Genomic DNA, 23,321 nt, shown 5'->3' with positions numbered 1-23,321 from the left:
ATTTTACCACTATTTGCTATATTATTAATATTTCAATGCCCCCGTAAACGAAGTTTGGGGGTTTGTTTTTGTCGTGTCCGTCTGTTGTCTAGCTGTCTTTCTGTTTGTCTGTTTACCCGAGAAACTTTAACCTTGCCTATAACTTTTGAATTAGCGGATCTTTGACTTTCATATTTCACACGTGTATTCCTTGTGAAAAGCCCTTTTCTTTGGTTCACCAAATTTGACCTTCACCTCGAAGTTTGACTGACTTATACACAAAAAACCCAAACTTATTTTTTTTCCAAATTTTTTTTGAATAGTAATACCAGGACATTTATCTTCACATATATATTTTTTTGTTGTAAGAACTTTCATTGAATACCAACAACTATAAACCTTTTTTGCCTTTGGAATTTCCATCCTTGTAAAAAAAACTTTAACCTTGGCCATAACTTTTGAACGGGAAGGAAAAGTGCTTTCATACTTACACATATGTAATCATTTTGAAAAAGACCATTATAGGGTACCAAGAACTTTTACTTTTGACCTTGGAGTTGAACCACTTTTAAAAAGCAAATCTTGAATGTAACTTTAGAAGGATTAGGGTTAGTGCATTCATCCATTGACAAGATCTATTTTTACCCCCAAATCTGCCCTTTGTCCTTGACCTTGGAGTTTGACCTAATTTCAAAATTGATAACCTTGACCATAACTTCTGAAGGGTTGAGGAAAGGGTTTCCATATTTCACATATGTATTTTTTTTGGCAGGACCTTCATTAGATACCAATAACCTTGACCTTTTGACCTTGGAGATATCAAGAAATACCAATAATTTAAATTTGCATATAAGAAAATTTTAACCTTTGCTATGTTGCCATACGGGGGCATAGGGGTTTCACAAAAAACATTTTGTTTAAATTGTATTGAATTGATTTACTTTGAGCAAAATTTTATTTACTAAATCAAAAGAATTCAGAGCAGTAATTACTTAAATATAGTAGTCTAATCACTGTCGGGATTAATTTTAAAATGTAAAATAGAATTTTGGCTTCCATATTAATTGTCTGTGAGGAGGAGTTATCTTTTTTCTGAATATTCCTTCATGTGAAAAAAAGTAACACTAATAAAAATGCATATTTAATACTTGAAATGTTTAAACCCTTTTTAAAATGGTCCTTAAAAACATACAACTTATTCAATTTTTAAGGCTTTCGAAGTTTGAATCAAATGTTTTATTGTTATATATAATAAAACAATTACAAAGAAATTGGCAAAGAAATTGAAAGTATAATTGTTTCCATCTTAAGTAGATTTCTTCTATTAAACTATTCAGAGGGCCCAGTTAGGGGTCTCTGATTTTGAAATTTTAGTAGCACTCAAATGTCAGAGGGTCGGTACCTTGCAGTGTTTCTATAAATAATGTCGATTTTAGTAAATATGATAAAATTTTACAAAATAGTATTCTTTTGAGTAATAATATTCTACATTTTAATTAATTTCAGAATTGCATTTACTTAGTAATAATTCATAAAATCTAGTAAATAGAAAGCAATCTCTAAAGCATTATCTTAAATTAAGTAATAATAATTTACCAAAAATGAGTTCATTTACTAACTTAAAATAATATAATTCCTATAGTTTAAGTTATTCTATTGATACTTAGTAAATCACTTTATAAGTAAATGAATTCATCCTTTTTACTAATTATGTTTACAATTACTAACCTTGATAGTCATTTACTTGCTATTCTGACTAAATGGATTACTAAAATTACTAGTTTTTTTAATTAATACCTTATTTTAAAAAAAACTAGTAAAACTTTTTTTAGAGTGAATGTGGTTTAAATAATATTTCATTTTTAAGTACATTTTAACTGCACAGGTTTGAAACATGTTTCTGATCTGATAATCTTTTGATGACTTTCGTGATTTATTGGAGAATAATGTTCGCAGCATTTCTATGATCTCCGCAATAATCGTGTACGTAGTAGAATTATGTGCAAACCATCCCTTTCCTCTACTTGTTTCATATTTTTTACAGAAAACCTGAGCAGAAGATCCACAACAACACTCTCCAAAGTTCTACATACCACGATGCATCACGGGCAAATGATGGTGATAGAAATATCACAGAAAAATATTGTGCTCATACTGCTCCTATATACACAAACAGGGCTTGGTTTCAAGTAGATTTGGAAAACCATACAGCAAAAAAAGTGTAAATTTATTACAGAAGAGAAGGTATACTTGCATAATATTTACTTCAAGAGAAAATGAAGAATTTAAATATCTTTCATTGTAATGTTCTATAAATATGAATTATATGTTGAAACAGAATCCAATTATCTTTTGTGAATTTAATGATACTTTTAAGTACTTCTCTGTTAATTTGATATGGTGATTGTAACATAGAAAATGGTCTGATTATATGTCTCAAATGAACATAAAATATCTACTACACGTATTTTGATTGAACATTTTATATAAAAACACATTTCAGTGTACTTGGTTTCAAGACTTGCACATTTATATATATAATAAAAACTAATACAGAGAACATGCAATTATCTGCTTCTTGCCTTGAAAAGGAAACAAAATCTACCGTGGCTCAAATGAAAGCACAACAATGGACATGTACATGTATTGTGATTTAAAGAAGATAAGTGCTTGAAAAGTGAGGTGAATGTAAAGCGTGTGAAAAATACTGAGTCTTGGACTTGATTTTGATCGAAGCATAATAGTCATTTTCTACAAAACTGTTCATACAGGTTTCAGTAATCGAAAATAATGTAGCCCTCTCTGATTTTTGTCTTATGTTGTCAAGAGAGAGCTTCATGTACATGAACAATCCATAGGATCTCCCCGCTATGATGCAAGAGAAATAAATTGCTTTTGCTTTTAAATTTCAAAATGGATTTTATTAACTATTAAAAATTTACCCCTTATACGCTCAATCAAGTTAAAAATAAAACTGCCAGAGAAACAAGGAAAAAAAATTGCAGAGAACGCAGACAAACGGAGAGCTAGACAGACAGAACCTTTCAATTCAGAAAAAAACACAGATGCATCAGACTCTAGCGACACGATATTAAAAAACAAAGATCATTTATGCCTAAAACTGCCTAGCCTTAAGACATATTCAGATAAAAGTAATATAAAATAATAATTCTCTGAATTGATATTAAAAGGTATAAAAGTGAACCAAATACAATTAATGAAACACGAGAGTCTGAAGCAGAAATATGTTTAAAACTTTCAAGTAGATATACTTGTAATTAAGATTGAGTGGAAATGACATCCTTTCAAAAAGTTCTCTCTAACATGTGCTTGGCAAAAAAGATAACTCATGTGATAGCCATGATTTGTCATATTTATGAAAAAAAAAAACATTCTCCAAAAGTTTGTTTTTAAGTTTCAAGTTGTTCAATTCATAGCCACTATGGGTAGCAGCAATGCATGACCCTTAAGGCGCTGGGTCACAGTTACAAAAATATATATATATATATATATATAGAAATACATTTAAAAAAATTGTTTAAAATCAGTAATTATATTTACTTGTATATAGACTCATCTTCAGACACTATTCGTTAACATTTGAACAGATTATATATGATTATGATACCTGTTGCTAGGGTCGGGCCACAATGAATCATAACTTTACTTAGGAATAAAGAAGACAAATCTGCTAAAACAGCAATTTAAAGTTGCGATTCTTCATATTAATGAGAATACATGTTCAGGTAGATTTAAGATTGATTATACTATAATCCACTTGGCTAGGGTGAGGCCCACTTTAGGCATTATACTGAAAGGAAACAGAAATGTACGGTGAACTTTTGAGGAATTAAATTCATTTTTCTTTTTATCATTTTCAGTATTCCTATCTTATTTTTAAAATTATCTTTTAAGAAAATACAACCAATTTTTTCTTTTGTTTTTGTCTTATAAATCATGAGTTATTGGAACTCATATGACAATCGATACCACACAAGAGAAAATCGAAAGCCAATATCTTCAATGTCTCCCCGCGTACAATGTATCTGTCACAGTCTAGTTTCTCCTTTGCATCAAAATTCATCAGAGTGTTTATTTTTCTAACACTGGTTTAGGCCGCGACTGACCTAGTCGATAAAATTGGTAGCAACTGTTCGCCATGCGATCAGCACTTTTAAGTGAAAGTTGCGGTTCCTATTCGGATGAGACCTTAAAAACCGAGGCCCCGTGTCAGCGGCAAGCGTTTGCACGTTAAAGATACCTCACTGCTCAATGTCCCTGAGTGCCGAGTAAAGGTAAAAATTGTAAGTCCTTCACCGGCATACGATGACGCCTCAATATGAGTGAAAAATTCTCGAGAGGGACGTAAAACTATATACAATCAATCTAACCCCTTGCTACGTGTATATTGGGCATGAGCAACAACGTCGAAAATAAGTCAAACGAAAGGCGCATGCGCCAGTGAGAGAAACACAACCATTAATTTTATCAGCTAAAAACCCCAATTTGTGTAATTAGTTTCTTTCCGTTTGGGGTGAATGTAATGATTATGATAGTCTACTGTATTAACAGCAGTTTTGTGGTATTAGGTGGCGATAAAACAAGCTTAAGGGACAGGAAAACAACTCGACTGTTTGGCGTTAACATCATCGACACGATTGGTTGGAAACCATTCCAGAACATCTCTGTCAACGAATTACACGTTCTATGGGGGGGGAAATTTACAAGAAACTGTTTAGAAATCCACTTTGTCTTTGTCCTTACAACTGTAATTTGAAAATCTCACCCTATGGAACTTCCGTCAACTGTACTAAGATTGCAAGAAATTTGTATCATCTGTAAATTTTCAAGGACAAACAATGTGTATATCTTCAATTGAATCAAACAGAACAGCAAGATTTATTGAAAAACTCTTCATTTGTACGTGATTGGTCTTTTAAGCATTTTCCAATATGACGTCGAGTCAAACATTTAACGGTTGAGTAATTCTGAACACTGATTTTGGTGCATAGTAACTAACATTTCATCTGACCAGTGTGCGTAACTTTCGGTCATGCGATAAAAAAAATCAAATAATAAGCTACCCTGCGTTTTCTTTTTCCTTTCAGTATTTATAAGAAAATAGAAATGAAAATTTGTGTAGTAAAACAGTAAAGTCCTAATTATTCAGATTTATATGGTAGCATCCACACCCTTTTTGGATTCAACATTATTAAATCATGAACCCAGGCCTAAAATGAGGCCACAATGGGCGGTCAAAATTTAGAAAAACAATGTACAACTCATGATAAGCCATTTTTATTTAAAACACACTCAGGTTGTTTAGACTAATTTATGATTGTTAGGGGTAGGTTGGGGTAACATTATGCTTATCTCATAACAAAATATTTTACATTACAGGTCCCCAATGGCAGCAATACAGATTTAGACAGTTTTACCTGGACGTCTCGGACTATCCAGTTATTTCGACTACAACCAGTCAGCGAACCAGATGTTACACTGACAACAGTACAGCTCCTGCTGTACCTCCAAATATAATTGAGATTCCATGTAAACAGACGGCAAGATACATAATTGTGGAAACAGAGTACAAATATCCAACTGATAAAGGTCCAATCCTAGAAATTTGTGAAATAGAAGTTTATGGTAAAACGAATTTGAGAGATTTTATCTTGATGTTAACGTGATGCCCACCTGCAAATGGCAGTGTCGACATCTCTCTAGAAATTTGAATACGTATACGGTTTTTTTAAACCGATGTCAATAAGATGTTTCAAGAAATGTGAGGACAAGCGAATTTACAAAAAAAATAATTTTCTGAAATCTAAAGCAAACACTCCCAGAAACATGATTCAAATGGTGATCTAGTTGAAGAATACAATGTATTTTTTTCCTCGTGTACATTTGCAGGTGAACATCACATTTTCTGAATTGTATTATTTAACAGGTCAATGTAAGTCAAATCAAGGTTAACGCAGGCATAAGAAGTTAAAGAAGAAGTCTGTTCTGGACATTTCTTGGGCGGAAGGGGGGGGGGGTGTTATCCCGTACATTGGTTTATCGGCTCCTCTCCTTTGATTTATAACATTACTTTGTTCGATATACAACTAGAGTTTTCATAAGAAAAGCAAACAAATATGTCGCCGACTATGTATTCAGATAATGGAAAAGCGTGTCCCGATTGTTTATCGGTATTCAAGAAATCCTCAGCTGGCCTTCAATATTGAATTCGTTTTCAATTAAGAAGAACGTTTTAAATTAATATATGTACCAGAAATAATCATTTGAGATATCGGGGACTTATATAATGGAAAGAAATTAATAATTCATAAAAATTCAATTAACGGCGTTTTTTTCTTGTCACAAAACTCCATAAGTATTTGTAAAGAAAAAAAAGCATTGACCTCATAAAAGAAAATGACTTTGTTTTACAAAAAATCAAATCATGAGACATGGGTATGAGGAAATAAAGTATAAAAAAAAACATGAACCTGTTTTTTTTTTTTAAAGATAATTCAAATTTCTTGAACTGAGTACAATTATAACCGATGACTTCTGGTAAAAAAAAAAAGCTAAGCCAATTTTTTGTCAAAATTTTTCCCTTAAAATTATATCGATGCAACCGAGATAAAAAAAATATTCAACTTATTTTCAAGATTGTACAAATACTGGTTCTTTTAAAACAACCAGACCAAAAAGATACAGGTAAAAGATTCAATCAATCGTTCTAACTACTTTATGTGTCTAACAAATGTTATTAAAATAAAATACAACTGGCACCTATATATCCCTTGTGTATTAAGTTATAAGTCTAGTCAAAGCAAAGCCTTATACATGTTATACTTAAGGTGATTCGAACGTGACGAAGATACGTCAACTGCGCAACGCAAAACGTCACGAAAATTTAATCTCAACACCAAATGTTCTATTACATAAACTTTTTAATACCACAATTATAGATTTATTTCATTAATAAACAAAAAAAAAAATAAATAAAATCATATTGTTTGTTATCCTTGGTTTTATTTAACAAATGTTTGATTAATTTATGTATTAGAGCATTTGGTGTAGAGATTACATTTCCGTGACGTCAGCTGATGGCAATCGGGCCTTGGAACAAAATTCGAAGTTTGCATGAATTTTAGTTGTTTGCATTATCAACGCGTTGGATTTAAACTTAAAGAAGAAATGTATAGCGAGAAATATCATATTTGAACCTTATGCTACACGCAAACCGATAGGCATGTCCGATTTATATGTTAAAATCAAGCCTGAACCGAGAGGGGGTCAAATTGGAGTTGCACATGCATCTTGTGTATTTATATATAGGCCCTAGAGAGGGTAGAATTTTTCAATATTTGGCTTATTTAGCGACTCATTGACAAAAATTGAGATGCCTGTGTATTACCAGGAGGTGTCCAGTATTCACTCTGCAAGATGGACTAAGATGTCTGAACAACCTGACCACAATTATTTCAGTCATAAGTACACATTACAAATAGGCCCTACGCACATGTGATAACGTTGAAACATGAACAATGACATGTATGCAGACTACGCTCTACCGTTTACATGTAGATCTATGTACTTGGAACATTAAAATCATACATAAATGTAAAACAAGGCACTCAATTGCCCCACCAGACATTAAACGTAAAATGAAAATGAACAAAAAAATCAAATATACACATAATTATATTTTGATAAGTTTTTTGACTTAGCACGTTGGCTTTGTAAGAGATGTCGTTAGAAAAATGAAAACTTTTTTTTGTTTTTGATATTACTAATGTAAGTGAAACAATTATTATTTTTTCATATTTTCAATTACTATGCTCTTACTAAGGACATATTTGAAGACATAAAATTAAGCTATAACTATTATAGAGTGAAAAAAATTATGATTTTTTTAGTGAAAATACAATTTGGTTTATATTTTAAAATAAAAGGGAAGTTACTCCTCGTCAGATTCTCAAATCGGGGCTTCATATACGGTTTTCAATTGAAATATGAAGGAAAAGTCATCAATGAAGCATGGACATGAAGCATTTTAATTTTTTGGATATGAAAATAAATAAACTATTAATGATTTTATTATAGAATTAGAGAACGATTTATTACTAATTCATGGCCCATGAAAAAAAAATCATGTAAATTACAGATAATTAAGACACTAGAATAAACATATAATGTACATGTATAATGGAAAGCAATTCTTTTGATTAAGTACATTGATGAGTTGTATTAAAATTAATTCTCATATGTATGCAAAGGTTGTTTTAGTATTTTAAATATGTCTATAATGTATTATCCCTGTAGGAAAAGAGAATTTTCAGAATCTACAATTTTACTGAAATTCAAAATCTGATATACAACCCCCCCCCCCCCCCCCCCCCCAAAACCAAAAAAAAACAAAAAAACAAACAAACAAAAAAAAAAAAAAAAAAAAAAAAAAAATGTTTTTGATTATTTTATGCAAACTTTTAAGATGTTTTGTGTTTATCTTTTCATATATAAATGTTGTTTTTTGGAAAAGGCTAAAAATTGAGCAAGACCCAATGAAAGTCAGATTATTATATCTTTCTTAAAACCGGACTCATGAACCTATCAATTTTTTTTCCAAGGTTTAAAGCTTTGTTTCACTGCTATTCAAAGAAAGTTAAAAGAGAAAATTCCATTTACTCTTGGTAAATTGATTTTTTGCCATTTTATCAATTGGAAGTCATGCTGAAAATGGCATTTTTAAGAGCAGTCTGAGGAAATTCGGATTAAATTTCTTAAACATCATTTACTATATCCATACTTTTATTTATTCTGTAGGAAGACAATGTTATTATCTTTCATTTCCATGATGTAAAAATACGATTGAAAATAAAATCTTTTTATTTTTTAATTTTGATTATGTCTATTACTTGTTTATTTTTGCACAGCAGACAATTTCAACACTCTCATGTTCAGAGGCCGTTGCCATGGAAACTAGCGCATTGACCCATATCAAAACTGTCATTATTCAAGACAGGAAATCCTCTAGTATCATTCTTATCATTTTTTAAAAAATCGAATTACTTTGGTGACAGGTTCGAATCACCTTAACTGTTACATTATACTTTTTTTATTCAAAAAGCTAAATTCATTCCTTGATTAAATCTTTTTTTAATCAGGTTGTGAAGTTGGTTATTATGGCCCAAACTGTTCATCTTGTGAAGGTTGTTATAACTGTGACATTGCAACCGGCTGTCGTAAGTATTCATATTAAAAATACTACTTATTGAAAATGCATGTTAAAGTTTGAATCCTCATTTAACCTTTATATTTTGGATTTCTTTTTTTATCATACCGAACCCTTCAGTTATTATAAGTTTCATATTCTTTGCTAGATTTCTTGTTTTGACAAATACAATTGTATTTATTTATAATAATAAACGTTATGTTAATCGTTACTCTTAGCCTGTAGCAGTAATTGTGTAGACCAGCAATGCAATGAATTTGGCAACTGCATCCAATGTTATCAGGGACGTTGGGGAGATAATTGCCAGAAAATTTGTCCAACTTCGTGCAAATCGAGATATTGCATCAACACAAATGGATTTTGCTATTCCTGCAGCGATGGATACTTTGGAGATATATGTCAGAAGGATTGTTATGCAAAGTGTTCGGGACGAAAATGTAACAAATACACGGGAATTTGTACAACTGGATGTGTATCTGGTTATTATGGTGATTTTTGTAATATTACTTGTGGTAACTGCAGTACTGGAAATTGTTCTAGATATACCGGACATTGTGACACCTGTAAATTAGGTTATTATGAAGAGAAGTGTGATAGACAGTGTAGTGACACTTGCCTCGATTTGGAATGTAATAAAGAAAATGGCTATTGCAGTCGTGGTTGCAAATACGGTTTCTATGGGGTTTATTGTGAAAATGAATGTAGTGAAAACTGCAAACAAACCAACTGCAACAGATATGGAATTTGCATTAATGGATGTAAACCGAATTGGACTGGAGGAATTTGCAACAGTAAGATTTTTGATTTTAAAGTTTTCCTCAATTGTTGGTGAACGTCATTGTTGATGATGCCATAATGTACATGTAATATTTTTCTTTATGATTTCATAACATAAGCAGTTTCTGACATTAGCAAAATGTTAGATCATGTCGGATTTTGTATACAAATTATTTTCAAGCTTTAGATCAATATCAAAAACATCAATTTGATTTTTACTACTTATAGAATGTGATGCGACTCATTATGGAGATGATTGCTCAAACATGTGCAGTGTAAATTGTATCAGCCAGGCATGCAACAATGTTACTGGTGTTTGCACTATTGGGTGTGAGAGAGGATTTTATTCACAGAAATGTGAACAGAGATGTAGTGCTTCATGTCCATCTAGTTGCAACAGAGACTCGGGGAGTTGTGAGGGAGCATGTCCAGCTGGTAAATATGGAGATCAATGTGATAGGACCTGTAATCAAAACTGTAAAAAGGTATGCAGTAAAAGCAGTGGTTTGTGTGATTCTGGTTGTATTGACGGTAAATTTGGACCAGACTGTCTCAAGGCCTGTGGTGGTGGGTGTGATTCCGGATGTCATCAGTCCGATGGGAGTTGTGCTTGTAAGACAGGATGGCAGGGACGATACTGTGACGGTATTAATTTAGAAAACACTTTTTTGACAAAAACCTGACATTTTCTAAATATTGTTTTTGGGTATAAAAGTTTGGCGTTTGTAAATTGAGGTTATCTTACAATCATTTTAATTTGATATTTTAAATACCAGTTACAAATTGCATATAAATATTTTATTTTTTTTAGTTTGTAAACCGGATTATTATGGTCATGAGTGTGAATCTCAGTGTAGTTCAAACTGTTTGAACAGAACCTGTCTCTCAAACAATGGTTCCTGTATAGGAGGATGTAAGGGACACTTTGTGGATGAGAAATGTTTCATAGGTATGTTGACCAGGATACATTTGGCATTCGTAAAATTATTTTTGATAATGTTTATTTTTAAGATAAAATAATTCATAAGAGAGTATTATATCATTTTAGAAATATATATAATTTTATGAACTCAAATAAAACTTTAATTGAAAAGATATGTCTTTTTAAACGTTTTAGAAATAATTGACTGATTGTATATTGCTTAACGTCCCTCTCGAGAATTTTTCACTCATATGGAGACGCCACCACTTGCCGGTGGAGAGCTGCAAATATTGTCCAATACTCGGCACTCAAGGCCATTGAGCAGGGAGGGATCTTTTTCGTGCCAGCTTCTACTGCGACACGGGACCTCGGTTTATATAGTCTCATTCGAAGGACCGGTCTTCACGTCCCACAGTGGGATTCGAACCCGCGACGTAAGGATTGACTCTTTACTTCGCGACTCTAGAGCAGACGCTCTAATCACTGCGCCATTCGAGCGACTTTTAGAAATGAAGGGAAAATGCATATGTGTATTATGTCAAAAATAAATTGTATTTGGTCATATAATACAAAAGAACTTTTGTTCTACCTTAGTAGATTTTGAACTATTTTATTATGATTAAGGCTTATTTTAAAACATATTTTGTTCATTGTGCTTTGTTATTTATTTTAATATTCGACCCAAAATTTCATTTGTTATGTTAAATACTTCTTTTCCAGCACTTGCTGTAAGTGACCCGACTTCTTTGCCGACTACAGCTATTGGTGCTGGGTTAGGTGCTGTACTATTTCTTTTGGTTTTAATAATCATCATAGTCATTTTTCTCAGGTATGTTTGAAATATCTATTGACTTCAATTATTTAATTATTTAATACTTCAATTATTTCAAAGGAAACCAATATGTGAATCTAATGATAATAAATGACACTCTTGTTTAAATGTATGATTCTGTTGGAAAAATTTAATTTTATAATATTTTTATTGAAGATACAAACGACGAATGCGTCAAAATTCCAAATCAGATATGGTCTTCTATAAAAAAGAGCATGCCCCATCTTCTGGTAAATATTAGAAGTTTATAAGGTTCTACATTTTCTTCAAAATGAATTTGCTTACGTCTCTTAAGATTTTCAGTTTTTAATTTAATTGATTATCTTTTACCATGACAACAGAAAACAAGTTGTACACAAACATAGGTAATGTTTCGGTACCGATAGAGGACCCAGAAGAAGAACCACAAATGGAGAACCCTGAGGAGGCTGTGTATTATAATGATCTATCTGTGGCTAAGGATATCGCTGTGTCTGACCTACTGAGGATAATCACTGAGAGAGAAGCCAAGGAAAATGAAATATTTCATAAGGAATTTAAGGTCAGTACTTAATCATTTTTAGTGAAAATATTATTATTGAATTGCTTATTATCATTTTCTTATTTTACAATTTCACGTTGATTAACCTTAAGCCTTTCGTTTTTTTTACATTCCTTCCATTTCAACCTTAGAATGTATAAAGAGTACTTCATCCAAAAAAAAAAATGGGCATTTTCTATGAGAAATACAGTTCTTTTTTATCATTTTAACGTATCCGATTTACAACGTTTTCATTTCAAAGCGATTATATTGATGAATACCATTTTGCATAGTACCCTTTGATCACTGAGCAGTATTTTATCTATTTTAGTCTCTTCCTTATGGAGAAAGATTTGCCTGCGAGACAGCTAAATCAGCAGAAAACATGCCCAGGAATCGATTCAAAACCACTTTTCCATGTAAAATTATCCATTCTTATCATTTATTATTTCATTTTCAGTAAGAACGTATATAAACAATACTTGAATAAAATGGCAATAGCGCATTTGATAGTCACTTTCGCTTGCTCTAGTAGTGATTTTTGAAATACATTGTTTAACCAAAATTTTGTCATACACTGTTAGCTTATACATGCCTTAAAGCAAATCACACAAAAATAATATTTGATATTAATGGTTCCCTCGTATGATAGATATAAAAATCCTTTATTTTATATGGAGAATATAGTAAATACTGAGGTATCCCCCTAAACAATGACAAACTGTAGCAAAAGACCACCAATAACCAAAAAACAAGTCTTAATAATTTTATTTGGATATGACTGCACTTCATTACATTGAGATAATTTTTGTTAAAGGTGGTCTTCATATTGAAAATGTTGAACATATGTATTTAATTTTTCTTCTCAAAATTATTGCAAGATTCAACAATCAGTCTTAAATTTATCCATCCGATTACAATGACTTCGTGGCGTAGTGGTATGATTGCTGGATTGTAGACATAATGATCGTGAGTACGAGTCTCACAGTACGTGTTTCTAATCAATGCCTTTTTTTTCTCTCGGTGCATTTTTCCTATGATTTCTTTAATTATTTTATTATACATCTATAAATAATGTAAGAGATATATAATACAACATAACACCTTGAAAAAATCTCGGGTAAAAAAACCCAGTCCTAATTAATCTATTCTAATCACCCAAAGTCATAGCTGCTAGCTTGTTTTATTTTTTAAATGTTCTAAAAATCTTGTTTAGAATAAGAGAATTGAAGAAGTAAAATGAGGGTAATGTAACAAACTTGCAACTTTGAAAATATAACACTGGTCTACAAATGATAACATACATGTAGTTTGATCTTTAATCGAAAAGGTAAATGTACAGATCTATAAATAGACACAGGTGATTTCCATTTAAATACTTTAGTCGGTCGTGTCGCCGGTAAGACAGCTATGGTTCTTTTGAATGTTAATTAAAATTTGAAAAGAAAAGTTTCTTTGAGTTTCTTAAGCCATCGAATAAAATTATATTATAATATTCTTTTCATCTTAATATATAGGAATTCCTTTAATAGTTCCACAGTTTATACGGTTTTAACTTTGCTTGAACAGTTGACGCGTTTAAAATAAACAGCTTTGAGTTTAACTTGGGTAGCTAAATTCATTCCTTATACTTTAATTTTCTTCCATTAAGTGTAGCATAAAAACCCCAAAATTTTGCATTAAACTTTCTATTTAATTGTGCAAAATTTATATTAACGTCAAGCGGATTGACAAGTTTTGACGTAGGTCACGCTGAATATCCAATATAAACTTACGCTTTACATTCTTAATAAATTTATACAACAATATTGGATATTCAGGAAATATTCTATCGCACAGATTGTAACATGTGAATTTGATTGGATATCTTACACTGAAAACATGTTATTCTTTAATATCTTTTTGAAGTGTTTTGATATTCCGCATTACCATAACAGAAATTATATATATATTTCACTAAAATAGTATGTGATTTAACTGTAATAGACACTAATAATAGAAATTCATAATTTTCTTACAGACGATCATTCACGAGTAATTTTAGAAGTTGGTAATGGCTTCACTACAGATTACATAAATGCAAACTATATTGAGGTAACAAACACATATACTTTACTTTAATTTCTATTGAAGGTATTTTAGTGTGAACATGATATTATTGTTTTTTTAATTGCATTGTAACATTTTTATTTTAGAATATGGAGGGGGAAAAGGAATTCATTGCTTGTCAAGGTAAAAAATATCAAATTGTCAAAATCCATCTGAAAAATAAAACTTTTTTTTTAAAATGATATTGTTCCTTTGAATAATAAGAATCTTTTACCTTTGACTATTTCTTTCACTAAAAGCTTACTATATTCCTTTAGGCCCACGTGAAAACACTTTAGTTGATCACTGGAGAATGATATGGCAGGAGCATGTGGAATACATCGTTATGTTGACCAACCTAATTGAAGGACCAAAGGTTGAATGTGTAACTTTATATATTAGAGTATATAAAGTAATTTTTTTGATGTAATATCCTTTTATTTAAGTTGTCATCACTTGTGTCATAGTTTAAAGAAAAATATTTAATTATAAAATATTATAATCCTCAGTTTTGTCGACTAAATCTCCTTTAACCTGGTTTTGAAATCACAGTTTTAAAGATTTTCTAGTCCTTAAACTGTATCAATTTCCTTCAAACTTAATAGAAACATAAATTTTATTTCCACATTTTTTTTTAACAAAAATTCAAAATTTTTTTAACATGAACCTTCTTTTAGGTGAAATGTCACCAATATTGGCCAGATGAAGGGAAAGATCTGGAAATCAATCCATTTTCCGTAACTTTGGTAGAAGAGAAAGTATATGCGTATTTCGTCCAGAGAAAAATGACTGTGCGGAAAAAGAAGGTATATATAAATACTCATAACATTTTGATAAAAATGTAGAAACATGTATTTTATGTAGATTAAAGGTAGACGCCATAATTGCAATTCATCATACATTAATTGCAATGTGCATGCTTATTTTAAGGTCACTGGGTCAAGGACGGTCGTACAGTATCACTTCACCCGATGGCCAGATCACGGGACTCCAAATCCTCTGAATTTAGTTGTATTTCACCGACACTTCAGACACAAAATCAAGCCTTCTCAACATCCAATAATTGTTCATTGCAGGTAATTTCTCTGGACATACTTTATACATTAATGGCCTAAATTTTGAGCATCATATCCGTTATATAAGATGCTATTGTCCTGAAAAAAATACTATACCTTCAAATTTAAAAGAAGATAAAGAAACTTAACTTCTCTTTATATATTTTTCAACCCATCTACTTTTTAGCTCTACTGGTCAGAGACCAGAAGAGCTTATGCGATAGTAATGCATCCGGCGTCTGTCTGTCTGTCTGTCTGTCTGTCTGTAAACAATTTTTCGAAATGCTTCTCCTACAGTTTTTGTTTAATTTCAATATAACTTGGCACACAAGTAGATTATACTAAGATAATAATTCTGTGTATCGGTTTATGATTTCGATGAACAGTGTTGCCGTGGTAACTAAAATTAGAAATTTCTTTGAAATTCTTTCAGAATGCTACTCCTCCTACAGTTTTTGTCTAATTTCAAAATAACTTATCACACAACTAGACTACACTGAGATACATAATTCTTTGTATCGGTTTTTGATTTCCATAAACGGTGTTGCCTTGGTTACTAAAAATAGAAATTTCTGTGAAATTCTTTCAAAATGCTACTCCTCCCACAGTTATGGTCTGATTTAATTATAACTTTGCACACAAGTAGACTACACTAAGATACATATTTCTGTGTATCGGTTTTTAATTTCGATAAACGGTGTTGCCGATGTTACTAAAAATAGAAATTTCTATGAAATCCTTTCAAAATGCTATGTCTCCTACAGTTTTGGTCTGATTTCATTTTAACTTGGCACAGAAAGTAGACTACAGTAAGATACATAATTTTCTATATAGGTTTTTGTTTTTGATGAATGGTATTGCCTTGATTACTAAAAATAGAAAATTTCTGTGAAATTCTTTCAAAATGCTATGTCTCCAACAGTTTTGGTCTGATTTCAATATAACTTGGCCCACAAGTAGACTACACTAAGATACACAATTCTGTGTATCGGTTTTTGACTGATGAACATTATTGCCTTGGTTATTAAGAATAGAAATTTCTGTTAAATACTCTCAAAATTCTACTCCAATGATAGTAGTTTTAGTCTGATAATAATATATATAACTTGGCACACAAGTAGACTACACTAAGAACATAGAAAGACTGAATCAAGGGTCATTATTCTATTTATTGCTGTTATAAAGTTTCAATTCCCAACAGCTTAAGTACTTTTCTCTTCCTTTGCTATAGATATAAACCAGTAGAGCTTCAGTCTCGTATTATCTTTCATCGCTTAACTGTTTGTAGCCAATGTATTTTTTCTCTTCATACATAAATGTGTTACAGTGCGGGAATTGGGCGAACTGGGACATTTATCGCCCTTGACGTTTTGTCCAGGTACGCCAAGGACAAGGGCAAGGTCAACGTCATAGAGTATGTCAAGGCCATGCGTAGAAACAGGATGACAATGATACAGAATGTGGTACGTATATAAAGAAACTGCAATTTTTACTCATGTATACTGCTCTATCTTGAATTAAAAAAGGAGTGATAGAGAGATTGAGATGGAGATAAAAATACTCTCACACATACACAAATCGAGAGAGAGAGAGAGAGAGAGAGAGAGAAGAATATCTGTTTCTGTAAGTAAACTGCTAAATAAAAAATGAAATATTTTTGTGATGAATGCAATCTAGTTTTAAAAATGGAATATGCATAGTCAAAAGTAAGAAGAATCGTTTAACATTGTATCATCTTAGGACCAATACGTTTTTCTCTACCATGCTTTGTACGAGTTCTTCAGAAGGAAACCCCAGTATAAGAAGAAAGATGAATTTGTCCACCAGTATGGAGATGTCAACAGAATAAATACACAGAAACATCTAACCAATGAATTCAATGTGAGAATACACAATGTTTATAAGCATACATTTAATAGTCTTTTGAACTTTTTTACATGACTAAAAATAAATTGCTTGCAATTACAACTAAAAAATGAATAGTTTATATACGTTATCAATATTTGTTATTGATGTTTGTTTCAAAAATTTACAAAATCAAGAAATAATATCTTCATTGCACTTTTAGGAACTGGTAAGCTTAAAACCACGGTATGATGCCCATGATTTCAAGAGTGGAAAGAAGTTTTTAAAACTGAACTTTACAAAATCAGTCTTACCAGGTATGCATGTCCGAACTGCTATTTGAATTTCACTCATTTGTAATGTTTAGCCATGTGGACTTGTTTTGCTTATTTAAAAAAAGATAACTGTAAATAAATAAACTGACACGCAAAAGAAACACAACAAGTAGTAATCTACAAATGTTTGATTTTTTATCTTATGATTTTCAAAAGCGAATAAATTAAGGCTAATCACACTTTTCAGAACATCGGAGATTTGATAAAATTGTTAAATGATCATCTTTTTACTTTACTTTGTAAAATATGACTGTTAAAACATCCCCCTCCCAGCCATTCAAGTAAAACGTGCAAAACTGCCCAAAACAACAATTTTAGCTTAATTTCTAAGATACAGTAGGTTCATCAATATCGAGATCTGAGCGAAGAAATTCTTCTTTGGCATTTTTAAATGCAGGTTTTTTTTACATGATTAGGTTGAATTTTCTCTAACTTAGAGCAGTGTAGCCACCCTTGGACTTTCGTTACAAGGACTGTCCTTAATGCATATGATACGTAGGACCCCGTTATGGCGTAATGTAGTGAAAGTTCGCATCAGCAACTCTCCATCACTTTTACATTGAAATTTTCCAGCTAGAGCAATGGAGATGCGTACATAAGCCATTTTCAAGTAGCCTTAGCATAGCTACGGGAAGCGAAAGGAGATTTTATTTTTTGAAAAATTGCTGCGTTTCTTATGATAAACAGTAAAAAACCCTTAAAACTGCATAATATTGCCAAGTATTTTGTTTAACATGCAAGTTTTGATTTCTGTTAAGCAAATCGTTCAACCATTATAATACCTATTTTACCAAATTGAAGATATTCATAATTTTAAGATACAAATTATTTACTTTACATAATTATTTCAATCTAAAGTAGGGTGTTGTGTTTCTTTTGCGTGTCAGTTCATAAACAGATATTTAAGTGATGATTTAAAGCAGGCATTTTTAGCAAGAATGAAGAGATTGCTGCTAAAACTTAATAAATAAATGCTGATTATTTATATTTGTACTTTAAATTATATTTAGGGTAATCATTATATTTCTAAGGATGAAAAATCGTTCGATTTCCTTTTTCGTCAAAATTAAGGAAACATGGCTAAATTTTAGTCTCTGAAAACGTACGGTTTCAATCACACCAGCAATGTACATAACTTACTTTTTGACAGAAATATTGGTTAAGAGAGTTAAACTTTAATTGTGAAGAAAGTTTTAAATGCATCTTTATGATTCTTCTATTTTTAGTTGAGCAATATCTGGTCTATTTGACTTCTCATGTACCTGGTAGAGAGTCGTACTACAATGCAGTGAATGTTTCTGTACGTACATTAATTTCATCATTTGGAATATCTTTCAAGGCAAATGGTGTCTTTATACGTATATACATTTGTATTATCAGTATCTGATTAAAAAGATGAATATTACAAAGATCATTTCCGATAACTTTTTAGAACTATCACCGTTCTTTATCTAAGAAAGAAATTCAGATGATACAATAATATTTTATAAAGATGGTACGCACTTAATGTGGAGTCTTGTGACATTTACATGTTCATATTTTGTCAACACATTGTGTTTTTTTGTGCCGTTTCGTCAGATTTACATGTCCATGTGTATTTAATTTTTTATCATTTAGTCATTCACCCGAGCTGAGGAGTTTATATCTGCACAATTCCCAGTGTCTGGCGCGGCCATAGACATTGTTCGTTTACTTATTGATCACGAGTCAGCATTCCTTATTGCATTAAACCCATTATCAGAAGTGAAGGAGGTAATTCTAATATTCTTCAATCATTTTTGGTGATAACTTGCTTTTTGCATCCCCAGTAAATATTTTGTTTAATTTGATGCTATTTTTTATTATAAGATTTTAATCTATAATTTTTATTCCAGTTACAAAGCTGGGTAGAGGATAAACACAATCTTGTCAAATTAAGTCCATATACAATAACAAAGGGTACAGAGACATTACTCACTAAGGAGATAAGAAAAACCACTATCAACATTACAGATAAGGAGGTAAATTAATACTTGTATTTTCAAAAAAAAGACGTTTATTAAATTATTTTATTGAAATATTAAAATGTTTGCATGGAAAATCAACAAATGCATGCACGTAAAAGATATGTACAGATAAAACAATTGAATTTATAAGTAAAAGGTATTTTTACAGAAAAGCTCGGAAAGTCACGAAATCCAAATATTTGAATGCTTGAATTGGAGTTCCGATGAAGCACTGCCCAAAGAAACTTCTGCTTTGACAAACCTCATCAAGCAATTCAGTCTTGATCGGAAATATCACCAAGACGGACACGTAACTGTGATATCAAAGTAAGTACTCGCCTTTGGGTATATGTTTGGCATATATTAAAAAAGGGATTTTTGTTTGCCCAATCAGACACATTTTGTGAAGGTTGAAGTCGAACAAATGAAAGTAAAAAAAACTCCCAAGGAAAGGATATTTTTATTAAAGTACAATGTCCCAGAGATTGATTGATTGATTGTATGTAGTTTAATGTCCCTCTCGAGAATTTTTCACTCATATGGAGACGCCACCACTTGCCGGTGGAGGGCTACAAATTTTGTCCTATGCTCGGCACTCAGGGTCTTTGAGCAGTGAGGGATCTTTTTCGTGCCAGCACCTACTGCAACACGGGGCCTCGGTTTATACGGTCTCATCCGAAGGACCGGTCTCCACGTCCCGCAGATGGGCTCCTTACTTCGCGACTCTAGAGCAGACGCTCTAACCACTGCGCCACGCGGGCGACTTAATGTCCCAAAGAATAAATTGAAATATGAAAACCCAAGCTTTAATTATTCAAAGATATGGTTCAAAATTTTTTGAATATGGGTCATTTCAAATTTTAAAAGTAAAAAAAAATCAAATTAAAGGTATACAAGTTGAGCCTCTTTCGTAAGAAACACGCATGAAAAATATTCAAGCCCAAACACCCTTTTTTCCAAAGTTTATTCCAAAGATTAAATGTTTTAATTAATTAATCAATTAAATCCCACATCTGATGTTTTGGAGGTCCGTGTTTGTTCTGCTCCTATTTTGTATTGTTTTATGGACTTTGAGATTAAATACTATTCGTTATCTCCATTTCACTTTTTAAAGTGAATTAAACTCATAGGTCAAGAACATCAGGGCAAACATGCTTTTGGGGGTTGGGTTGGTAGGCGTTACAATGGACCTTAAAATTTTCACAATCAATTATATAGCTTTAACTTTAAGGCAATTTTTTCTTGAAAAAAAAATCATTTTCTTCTACATTAATTAAAAACATTATTTCTTAACTTTACGCAAAAGGGACGGTGCGACCTGCTGTGGAGTATTTATTGCTGTATATAACGCCATAGAACAGCTACAACAGGATGACGAGGTGGACATATTTACTATAGTACAACAGCTTCAGTGTAGAAGACCAGAAATGATATCTACAAAGGTATATTACATTGATTTTATTAAATTTTATTAATAATAAAAAAAAAATAGGTTGCATTGATTTATCGAAATATATTTTTTATACAAATTTGATAAACATTTATCTACCAAGGTACATTTTAATTTATTTTACCAGTATTTTATAAGAAATGAATTAATTTTGAACTTTAAATAATCTTTAATACCACATCTTAAAGTATATAGATATTAATATCATCTTAAAGTATAGATATGAGTTTGTTACACATGTACAACTATCCATTATTTTGTGATTTTCTGCTGGTAGAATTCATTTCCTATATAGGACAATTTGTGCTTAGGTTTTTGTAAATCGGAGAATTTTTTCCTTATAAATTATTTATAATTAACTTAAATTCTGGTGTGATGAAATAAAAAACACAAATTCTACGTAAATTCAATTCGTTTTTCATTTTTATATTTCAGGAAGAATATGAATTCTGCTTCAAAGCAATATCTGATTTTCTAAATACAGACAATGTGTATGCCAATTCTTAAAAGAAAACAATTGTGAGACACCTAAAAGAATATTGCAAACACAAATTTGATAAAAATTATTTGTCAAATAGTTTTTATTGTCTATTATAAGGGTTTTTCTTTTAGAATTTAAAGATAACTATTATATTCTTTTTTTCTCTATCATTTTAATATTAAGCGTTATTTAAAGAGAAGTCTAGTCATAGTTCATTAGAAATAATGGCACATTTAGTATTCTCATCTCAATATTAACTTACATGTAAAACTACTTCTAACTCTATATGTAAATCTTACTTATATCGGTTACCTTTTTGAGGTAAGATTATTTGTAAACTTTTTGCTTTGAAAAACCTTTTTAAATGATCTTTTATCTTTCTTTTTATTATTTCTATGATACTGATAATATATATTGTATATACATGTATATCAGTTTCTTTCCTTCATAAAAAGGTTTCTGTTATTAGATAGAGAACATTTTTTTCTAAAGGTTGCTTAACTAGATGTCAATTAAAGTTATTTTTTATATTTCACGCAACAAGTTGCGGGAGGTATAATGTTCTTGACCCGTCCCTCAGTCAGTGTCAGTCAGTCATTATGCCAGTCCTGTTTTTTTTTTCAGCGCAACTCCTCATAAACCGCTGCACAGAATTTCGTCATTTTTTAATATAAAGGACACAATGTGTAGATTTGTGTATCACGAGGAAATTCCGATTCCTTCATTTATTCCGGGAATTTCTGAACTTTTCAACTTAGATTTTTTGGTCATACCTTGAATAAGACGTGTATAGTTTGTCAGCGCAATAACTCATAAACCGCAACACAGAATTGCGTCAACCTTTGCAGTTATTTAGGACACAATGAGTGGATAGGCGTTTTACCAGGAAATTAGGATCCCTTTTTTTTTCTGGGAATTTCCGCACTTTTCAACTTAGATTTTTTGGCCATACCTTGAATATAGATAACAGTTGTTAGCGCTTCTCCGCTTAAACCGCTGCACAGAATTTCGTTAAACGTAGCATATATTTAGGACACAATGTTTAGATGTGCATTTTACCAGGAAATTCCGGTTAATTGTTTATCTGGGAATTTCTGCACTTTTTTCTTAAATTTTGGCCATACATTGACTTTAGATATTTTATAAATTAAAGAAGTAAAGGTATATGTACGTGTGTGTGTGTGTTTTATTATTTTTTTTTTAACTTTTGAGTATTTCATGTAAATATTGTATAAGCATCCTTAGGATTTTTAAAATAAAGAAACAATCTTAAATCTTGTATTTCTTCTAAGTATTGGAAATTTTTAATTCTAATTTTGCTTTTCATACACATAGACAATGTTTCAGATTAATCTGGAAAATCGCTAGTTAATCGTTGCCCATTAAAGCAGGGCTTTCAATATGATATACACTCTTCTTTACACGTATCAAAGCCCTAAAATGTACTCTGTTTAATTAAGATTCTTTTTCGAGTATTTGTTAACAAGAATATATATATATATATATATATATATATATATATATATATATATATATATATATATATATATATATATATATATATAAAAAATTGGTCAATGTCCATTTCCCTTAGTTCCATTCACTGAAATTCATCTTTCACGTCCGTCTTCCAAATGCACTTTGATGACTGATACAGTAATGGCAGACATATGTCAATATTTCAAATAAATATAGCATTCATAATAAAAATATCAATATAGAAACCAACCTTCTTTACACTAAATGAATAAAAATGTTATATAGAGGTGTTATTATTAAATCCAAAATTTATAAATAATTGGGCAGTTGGTATTGCCAATAATTCT

The 23,321-nt window shown here is 31.1% G+C and overlaps 1 protein-coding gene across 1 annotated transcript; it reads left to right on the top strand.

The window, feature by feature from the left end:
* Nucleotides 1-4,528: 4,528 nt before the first annotated feature.
* LOC134235916 (receptor-type tyrosine-protein phosphatase alpha-like) lies at nucleotides 4,529-22,403 on the top strand. The gene is made up of 24 exons (XM_062718091.1): nucleotides 4,529-4,640; nucleotides 5,380-5,625; nucleotides 9,138-9,215; nucleotides 9,424-9,996; nucleotides 10,211-10,627; nucleotides 10,794-10,931; nucleotides 11,625-11,733; nucleotides 11,893-11,966; nucleotides 12,078-12,277; nucleotides 12,588-12,675; nucleotides 14,277-14,350; nucleotides 14,452-14,488; nucleotides 14,623-14,720; nucleotides 15,022-15,150; nucleotides 15,275-15,420; nucleotides 16,727-16,862; nucleotides 17,140-17,280; nucleotides 17,468-17,561; nucleotides 18,806-18,879; nucleotides 19,197-19,331; nucleotides 19,454-19,579; nucleotides 19,734-19,891; nucleotides 20,871-21,006; nucleotides 21,450-22,403. Exons 1-24 carry the CDS (start codon nucleotides 4,529-4,531, stop codon nucleotides 21,519-21,521), a joined length of 3,591 nt encoding a protein of 1,196 aa, XP_062574075.1. The 3' UTR covers nucleotides 21,522-22,403.
* Nucleotides 22,404-23,321: the final 918 nt, after the last annotated feature.

The sequence above is a fragment of the Saccostrea cucullata genome, unplaced genomic scaffold (assembly GCF_032062105.1).
Source record: "Saccostrea cucullata isolate Sc308-1 unplaced genomic scaffold, CSIRO_AGI_Scuc_v1 ctg8474, whole genome shotgun sequence".
NCBI lineage: Eukaryota > Metazoa > Mollusca > Bivalvia > Ostreida > Ostreidae > Saccostrea > Saccostrea cuccullata.
This window is presented reverse-complemented; position numbering and strand designations above follow the sequence as displayed.

What these genes read in the sequence shown, in the direction of transcription:
- LOC134235916 (XM_062718091.1), top strand. Translation starts at nt 4,529, where the DNA reads ATGATAGTCTACTGTATTAACAGCAGTTTTGTGGTATTAGGTGGCGAT. An exon ending in GACTGGAGGAATTTGCAACA is followed by an intron (nt 9,997 to 10,210) that starts GTAAGATTTTTG and finishes TACTACTTATAG; the next exon opens with AATGTGATGCGACTCATTAT. An exon ending in TACAAAATCAGTCTTACCAG is followed by an intron (nt 17,562 to 18,805) that starts GTATGCATGTCC and finishes TTCTATTTTTAG; the next exon opens with TTGAGCAATATCTGGTCTAT.